Source organism: Oncorhynchus keta, unplaced genomic scaffold, assembly GCF_023373465.1.
Source record: "Oncorhynchus keta strain PuntledgeMale-10-30-2019 unplaced genomic scaffold, Oket_V2 Un_contig_8160_pilon_pilon, whole genome shotgun sequence".
Lineage (NCBI taxonomy): Eukaryota > Metazoa > Chordata > Actinopteri > Salmoniformes > Salmonidae > Oncorhynchus > Oncorhynchus keta.
The window spans coordinates 75,001-83,380 of NW_026289892.1; the positions used below are offsets into that span (position 1 = coordinate 75,001).

Sequence of the window (8,380 nt, forward strand, 5' to 3'; positions counted from 1 at the left end):
GAAATGATCGTGTTGAATTGCAATTCACCTCAATAGAGATTAGACTATCATAGAGCATAGAGCTATTCTCCTGCTGAATCCTTCCCTGTTCTAACCTGGCCCAGCCAGACTTCCCTGTTCTAACCTGGCCCAGCCTGACTTCACTGTGCTTCCCTGTTCTAACCTGGCCCAGCCAGACTTCAGTGTGCTTCCCTGTTCTAACCTGGCCCAGCCAGACTTCAGTGTGCTTCCCTGTTCTAACCTGGCCCAGCCAGACTTCAGTGTGCTTCCCTGTTCTAACCTGGCCCAGCCAGACTTCACTGTGCTCTCGTCTCCTACAGTGCAGGGGGGGAGGAGGGGGGTGAGCAGCCCTCAGCCTCTGAAGTGTTTTACATTAGTTATGTCCAACCCGGTGTCTCCTAGCGCCTGGCTTCATACATTCTGATGAGAGATAGCCAGAGAGAGAGAGGTGCTGTGATGTCAGGGAGAGACAGACCCCCCCTACTATTCTCTATAGCTCCCCATTATTATATTATTCACCTCTATAGACAGAGTGGTGGATATTGTCCCTGAGGTAAAAACAGTTTGGAGACAGAGTGGTGGATATTGCCCCTGAGGTAAAACAGGTTAGAGACAGAGTGGTGGATATTGTCCCTGAGGTAAAACAGGTTAGAGACAGAGTGGTGGATATTGTCCCTGAGGTAATACAGGTTAGAGACAGAGTGGTAGATATTGTCCCTGAGGTAAAACAGGTTAGAGACAGAGTGGTGGATATTGTCCCTGAGGTAAAACAGGTTAGAGACAGAGTGGTGGATATTGTCCCTGAGGTAAAACAGGTTAGAGACAGAGTGGTGGATATTGTCCCTGAGGTAAAAACAGGTTAGAGACAGAGTGGTGGATATTGTCCCTGAGGTAAAACAGGTTAGAGACAGAGTGGTGGATATTGTCCCTGAGGTAAAACAGGTTAGAGACAGAGTGGTGGATATTGTCCCTGAGGTAAAACAGGTTAGAGACAGAGTGGTGGATATTGTCCCTGAGGTAATACAGGTTAGAGACAGAGTGGTGGATATTGTCCCTGAGGTAAAAACAGGTTAGAGACAGAGTGGTGGATATTGTCCCTGATGTAAAACAGGTTAGAGACAGAGTGGTGGATATTGTCCCTGAGGTAAAACAGGTTAGAGACAGAGTGGTGGATATTGTCCCTGAGGTAATACAGGTTAGAGACAGAGTGGTAGATATTGTCCCTGAGGTAAAACAGGTTAGAGACAGAGTGGTGGATATTGTCCCTGAGGTAAAAACAGGTTAGAGACAGAGTGGTGGATATTGTCCCTGAGGTAAAACAGGTTAGAGACAGAGTGGTGGATATTGTCCCTGAGGTAAAACTATGTGTGGGTAGTAACTGAGTTAGCAGTCTTTTTAACTCAAGCCCACACACTTCTCACTCACACTGTACATGGTGTGAAGTCATGAACACTCAGCAGCTCTGTGTCTTTGATTGAAAGCAGTAGGTGTTATGTGTAAACACAGCAGACATGTATGAGTTAGGACATTCACTGTACCACCACCATTATCCCAGTGTATGAGTTAGGACATTCACTCTACCATCACCATTATCCCAGTGTATGAGTTAGGACATTCACTCTACCATCACCATTATCCCAGTGTATGAGTTAGGACATTCACTCTACCACCACCATTATCCCAGTGTATGAGTTAGGACATTCACTCTACCACCACCATTATCCCAGTGTATGAGTTAGGACATTCACTCTACCATCACCATTATCCCAGTGTATGAGTTAGGACATTCACTCTACCACCACCATTATCCCAGTGTATGAGTTAGGACATTCACTCTACCACCACCATTATCCCAGTGTATGAGTTAGGACATTCACTCTACCATCACCATTATCCCAGTGTATGAGTTAGGACATTCACTCTACCACCACCATTATCCCAGTGTATGAGTTAGGACATTCACTCTACCATCACCATTATCCCAGTGTATGAGTTAGGACATTCACTCTACCATCACCATTATCCCAGTGTATGAGTTAGGACATTCACTCTACCACCACCATTATCCCAGTGTATGAGTTAGGACATTCACTCTACCATCACCATTATCCCAGTGTATGAGTTAGGACATTCACTCTACCATCACCATTATCCCAGTGTATGAGTTAGGACATTCACTCTACCATCACCATTATCCCAGTGTATGAGTTAGGACATTCACTCTACCATCACCATTATCCCAGTGTATGAGTTAGGACATTCACTCTACCATCACCATTATCCCAGTGTATGAGTTAGGACATTCACTCTACCATCACCATTATCCCAGTGTATGAGTTAGGACATTCACTCTACCATCACCATTATCCCAGTGTATGAGTTAGGACATTCACTCTACCACCACCATTATCCCAGTGTATGAGTTAGGACATTCACTCTACCATCACCATTATCCCAGTGTATGAGTTAGGACATTCACTCTACCATCACCATTATCCCAGTGTATGAGTTAGGACATTCACTCTACCACCACCATTATCCCAGTGTATGAGTTAGGACATTCACTCTACCAGTACCATTATCCCAGTGTATGAGTTAGGACATTCACTCTACCACTACCATTATCCCAGTGTATGAGTTAGGACATTCACTCTACCATCACCATTATCCCAGTGTATGAGTTAGGGCATTCACTCTACCACCACCATTATCCCAGTGTATGAGTTAGGACATTCACTCTACCATCACCATTATCCCAGTGTATGAGTTAGGACATTCACTCTACCACCACCATTATCCCAGTGTATGAGTTAGGACATTCACTCTACCACCACCATTATACCAGTGTATGAGTTAGGAGATTCACTCTATGACCACCATTATCCCAGTGTGTGAGTTAGGACATTCACTCTACCATCACCATTATCCCAGTGTATGAGTTAGGACATTCACTCTACCATCACCATTATCCCAGTGTATGAGTTAGGAGATTCACTCTATGACCACCATTATCCCAGTGTGTGAGTTAGGACATTCACTCTACCATCACCATTATCCCAGTGTATGAGTTAGGACATTCACTCTATGACCACCATTATCCCAGTGTGTGAGTTAGGACATTCACTCTACCATCACCATTATCCCAGTGTATGAGTTAGGACATTCACTCTACCACTACCATTATCCCAGTGTATGAGTTAGGACATTCACTCTACCACCACCATTATCCCATTATCCCATTATCTCCTGGACATATTCCTCCTGTGATCAAGACAGATTCCTCCTGTGATCAAGACAGTGTCCCCTCCTGGACAGATTCCTCCTGTGATCTAGACAGTGTCCCCTCCTGGACAGATTCCTCCTGTGATCGAGACAGTGTCCCCTCCTGGACAGATTCCTCCTGTGATCGAGACAGTGTCCCCTCCTGGACAGAGTCCTCCTGTGATCGAGACAGTGTACCCTCCTAGACAGATTCCTTCTGGACAGATTCCTCCTGTGATTGAGACAGTGTACCCTCCTGGACAGATTCCTCCTGTGATGAAGACACGTAGGGGATAGGAAGGGTCTGGGGGGGGGCACACACACATTGTCTCTCTCAGAAGAGCCTCTGAGCTCTATCAATTACCGTGTTTCCAGCTGCAGGCGGCTGCAGGGCTGAGTGGGCGAGAGAGAGAAGGAGAGAAGGAGATATATATAAATGAAGGCACACCAGAGACAGAAGGTTGAGAAGTCAGTAGAGAGAGAGAGGAGAGTCAGAAAATCTTGAAAGTCCATCAGAGATGAGGTTGGATTTACAGAAGAGAGGCTTTCTTCCCGCTCCGCATTCACATCCATCCCTGACACACACAGCCTTCAGACAGGTCTGTGTAGGGGTTGAAAGCGTGCTTGAAGAGATATGTGGTACAGTATCTCACCCGGTAATAATGCTCTTTAATGATCTAGACGGGAGTCAATCTGATATCGACTGAACAGTCGCTTCTTTTTATCTCTAATTCGCCACCTGGAGAAATGGACTGGAAATTGATAGTTGCCAGCACTGATTGAATTTCTTAGAAGCACAGTCGGTAATGTAATTATATAAAACATATATATCTCAATCTTCTCGCAAAGCACATCTTCTGAAGTAGATCAATCTAATCTACACTATATATATATATATATATTTTTTTTTAAGTATGTGGACACCCCTTCAAATTAGTGGATTTCAGCCATTTCAACCACACCCTGTTACTGACAGGGGTATAAAAGCACACAGCCATGCAATCTCCATAGACAAACATTGTCAGTAGAATGGGCCTTACAAAAGAACTCAAGTGACTTTCAACGTGGCACCGTCATAGATGTCGCGTCGCCAACAAGTCAGTTCGTCAAATTTCTGCTCTGCTAGAGCTGCCCCCAGGTCAACTGTAAGTGCTGTTATTGTGAAGTGGAAACGTCTAGGAGCAACAACGGCTCAGCGTGAAGTGGTAGGCCACACAAGCTCACAGAACGGGAACGCCGAGTGCTGAAGTGAGTAAAAAAATATTTTGTCCTCGGTTGCAAACTGCCTCTGGAAGTAACGTCAGCACAAGAACTGTTCGTCGGCAGCTTCATGAAATGGGTTTCCATGGCCGGGCAGCTGCACACAAGCTTAACATCACCAGGTGCAATGCCAAGCGTTGGCTGGAGTGGGAAAAGCTCACCGCCATTGGACTCTGGAGCAGTGGAAACGCGTTCTCTGGAGTAATGAATCACACTTCACCATCTGGCAGTCCGACTGACAAATCTGGGTTTGACGAATGTCAGGAGAACGCTACCTGCCCCAGTGGATAGTGGCAACTGTCAAGTTTGGTGGAGGAGTAATAATTGTTTTGGGCTGTTTTTCATGGTTCGGGCCCCTTAGTTCCACTGAAGGGAAATCTTAATGCTATAGCATACAATGACTTTCTAGACGATTTTGTGTGGCAATAGTTTGGGGAAGGCCCTTTCCTGTTTCAGCATGACAATGCCCCCGTGCACAAGCGACGTCCATACAGAAATGTTGTTTGTTGAGATCAGTGTGGAAGAACTTAACTGGCCTGCACAGAGCCCTGACCTCAACCCCATCGAACACCTTTGGGATGAATTGGAACGACGACTGTGAGCCAGGCCTAATCGCCCAACTTCAGTGACCGACCTCACTAATGCTCTTGTGGCTGAATGGAAGCAAGTCCTCACAGCAATGTTCCAACATCTAGTGGAAAACCTTCCCAGGAGAGTGGAGGCTGTTGTAGCAACAAAGTGAAGAACAGTTCCGTATTAATGTTCATGGTTTTGGAATGAGGTGTTAGACGAGCAGGTGTCCACATACCTTTGGTAATGTAGTGTATCTATATATAATATACTGAGTGGGAATTTACATTTCAATGACCGTCAGGTGTCCACATACCATCCGGTGGAATTGAAATATCAAAATCATAAAATGGTCATTCAGATTGATCCTCCATATTTAATGTATTTCATGGCTGCTCAATCGTTCACCCTCTAAACCATAAATGATCATATGACTGGCTTGGCTGTCCCCCTCTCTCTCTCTCTCTCTCTCTCTCTCTCTCTCTCTCTCTCTCTCTCTGTCTGTCTCTCTGTCTGTCTGTCTGTCTGTCTGTCTGTCTGTCTGTCTCTCTCTCTCTCTCTCTCTCTCTCTCTCTCTCTCTCTCTCTCTCTCTCTCTCTCTCTCTCTGATGTCATAATGAGTGGACTGGCAGCCATATTGAGTGGACTGGCAGCCATATTGAGTGGACTGGCAGCCATATTGAGTGGACTGGCAGCCATATTGAGTGGACTGGCAGCCATATTGAGTGGACTGGCAGCCATATTGAATGTACTGGCAGCCATATTGAGTGGACTGGCAGCCATATTGAGTGGACTGGCAGCCATATTGAGTGGACTGGCAGCCATATTGAGTGGACTGGCAGCCATATTGAGTGGACTGGCAGCCATATTGAGTGGACTGGCAGCCATATTGAGTGGACTGGCAGCCATATTGAGTGGACTGGCAGCCATATTGAGTGGACTGGCAGCCATATTGAGTGTCCCCGTAGCTCCCAACAGATGATAACTCACTTCCTCTACTGTTCTCTATAATGTAACCTTGGCTAACTCTCTGCTGTCTCTCTACAGGAGCAGCTGTCCCTCCAGCAGAATGGGTCCGTCCCCTCCTCAGGCGTGCTGACTGTATCCTGGAGCCCCTGGAGCCTGGACAGAGAGGGGCTGAAGCTGCTGTCTATCGGCCTGGCTGTGGTGGCTATCCTAGTGGTCTTCATGTGGGAGAAACTCCACTGAGACCGAGGGGCTGGAAGACATGGACCTGGGCCTGTATTTATAGAGTGTCTCGGAGGAGGAGTGCTGATCCAAGATCAGGGCCCTCCTTTACAATCATCCTTATATTCTACAAGGCAAAACTGATCCCAGATCAGCATTCATACACCGAGACTCTTTATGAATAAGGGACCTGGATCAAATACATATGGAAATTATTTCCAAGTACTTTGTACTGGGCAAACTAAATCAAGCGTAGCTCGAGTATTTGAAAGCATTTGACATATTTATTTGGCCCTATAGGTTTGGTTGAAATGGGTTTTGGAAGGGTCCTAGTTTAGCTTTATATGAGGAAAAACTTCTCGGTCTTGGACAAAGACTGATTGAATCTGTAGCTGCATGTGAGAGTTAGGAAGAGGAGACGAGGGAAGGAAACAAGGACAGGAGATAAGGAGAGGACAGGTTAAAGACATGTTGTGTGATACTCTGATTTAAGATGGTGGATATCTTTAATTAAAAGTATTTATTTTGACCACAATGAAACAGACACAGAGGAACAGGTATATTTTTTGGTAATGAGTTTACATCACAGTAAAAGCCCTTTCTGTGTCTGTCGTACCCACATTGTGATTGTTTATCAAAAAAAAAAAAAAATCTTTTTTTTTTCTCTCGTGTTTCTCTATTTGTATTTCTGCTTTTATGGTTTTCCATTTTAACGTCAGTCTACTAATGAGTAGATGGGAGACCCCTTTGTGCCCTGGTATGAAGTAGTTAGGGAACAGGGTGCTATTTGGGATGCTGTGATGTTACAGTGTGAAACTGCATGTTGTTTGGTTCTATTCATGTACATCTCAACAGTGGATCATCTCCTATCCCCAGGGGACTTATTGTCTGGCCTAGATCCCTGTCTGGCCTAGATCCCTGTCTGGCCTAGATCCCTGTCTGGCCTAGATCCCTGTCTGGCCTAGATCCCTGTCTGGCCTAGATCCCTGTCTGGCCTAGATCTCTGTCTGGCCTAGATCCCTGTCTGGCCTAGATCTCTGTCTGGCCTAGATCCCTGTCTGGCCTAGATCCCTGTCTGGCCTAGATCCCTGTCTGGCCTAGATCCCTGTCTGGCCTAGATCCCTGTCTGGCCTAGATCCCTGTCTGGCCTAGATCCCTGTCTGGCCTAGATCCCTGTCTGGCCTAGTTCCCTGTCTGGCCTAGAGCCCTGTCTGGCCTAGATCCCTGTCTGGCCTAGATCCCTGTCTGACCTAGATCCCTGTCTGGCCTAGATCCCTGTCTGGCCTAGATCCCTGTCTGCCTCTCAAATGGCACCCAATTCCCTTTATAGTGCACTACTTTTCACCAGGACCTATGGGGGGGAAGGGGGTCTGGCCAAAGGTAGTGCACTACTTTTCACCAGGACCTATGGGGGGGAAGGGGGTCTGGCCAAAGGTAGTGCACTACTTTTCACCAGGACCTATGGGGGGAAGGGGTCTGGCCAAAGGTAGTGCACTACTTTTCACCAGGACCTATGGGGGAGGGGGTCTGGCCAAAGGTAGTGCACTACTTTTCACCAGGACCTATGGGGGGAAGGGGGTCTGGCTAAAGGTGGGGGAAGTGCACTACTTTTCACCAGGACCCTATGGGGAAGGGTGTCTGGCCAAAGGTAGTGCACTATATAGAGAATAGAGTTTAATTTGGGACACAGACTTGACAGTGTTTTCTCATCTTTGTTTGCAGGGTAAAGCTAACCTTAATAAACGTTAATAAACCACAACTCCATGCTCTCTGTCTGTCTGTCTTTTTCTTTGCAACTCTGCCAAGAAGGGCAGCATCCCGGAGTCGCCTCTTCACTGTTGACGTTGAGACTGGTGTTTTGTGGATACTATTTAATGAAGCTGCCAGTTGAGGACTTGTGAGGCGTCTGTTTCTCAAACTAGACACTAATGTACTTGTCCTCTTGCTCAGTTGTGCACCGGGGCCTCCCACTCCTCTTTCTATTCTGGTTAGAGCCAGTTTGCACTGTTCTGTGAAGGGAGTAGTATACAGTGTTGTATGAGATCTTCAGTTTCTTGGCAACTTCTCACATGGAATAGCCTTCATTTCTCAGAACAAGAAG

General features: G+C 46.3%; 1 protein-coding gene and 1 long non-coding RNA gene across 3 annotated transcripts in view; one reads left to right on the forward strand and one right to left on the reverse strand.

Annotated features, from left to right (window-relative positions):
• LOC127926752 (threonylcarbamoyladenosine tRNA methylthiotransferase-like) overlaps window positions 1-7,532 on the forward strand; it is a 50,465-nt gene extending 42,933 nt beyond the window's left edge. Inside the window, exon 3 of the mRNA XM_052512292.1 lies at window positions 6,139-7,532. Within this exon, the coding sequence (XP_052368252.1) occupies window positions 6,139-6,300 (162 nt within the window). The 3' untranslated portion in view covers window positions 6,301-7,532. The remainder of the gene's footprint in view (window positions 1-6,138) is intronic.
• On the reverse strand, window positions 7,333-8,037 carry LOC127926753 (uncharacterized). Of its 2 annotated transcripts, none has more exons than XR_008125035.1 (3): window positions 7,901-8,037; window positions 7,530-7,684; window positions 7,333-7,478 (listed from the first exon to the last, which is right to left on the reverse strand). It is a non-coding gene; the product is annotated as an uncharacterized LOC127926753 (long non-coding RNA). The 2 variants fall into 2 exon arrangements; XR_008125034.1 differs by having other exon boundaries at window positions 7,530-7,738.
• Window positions 8,038-8,380: the final 343 nt, after the last annotated feature.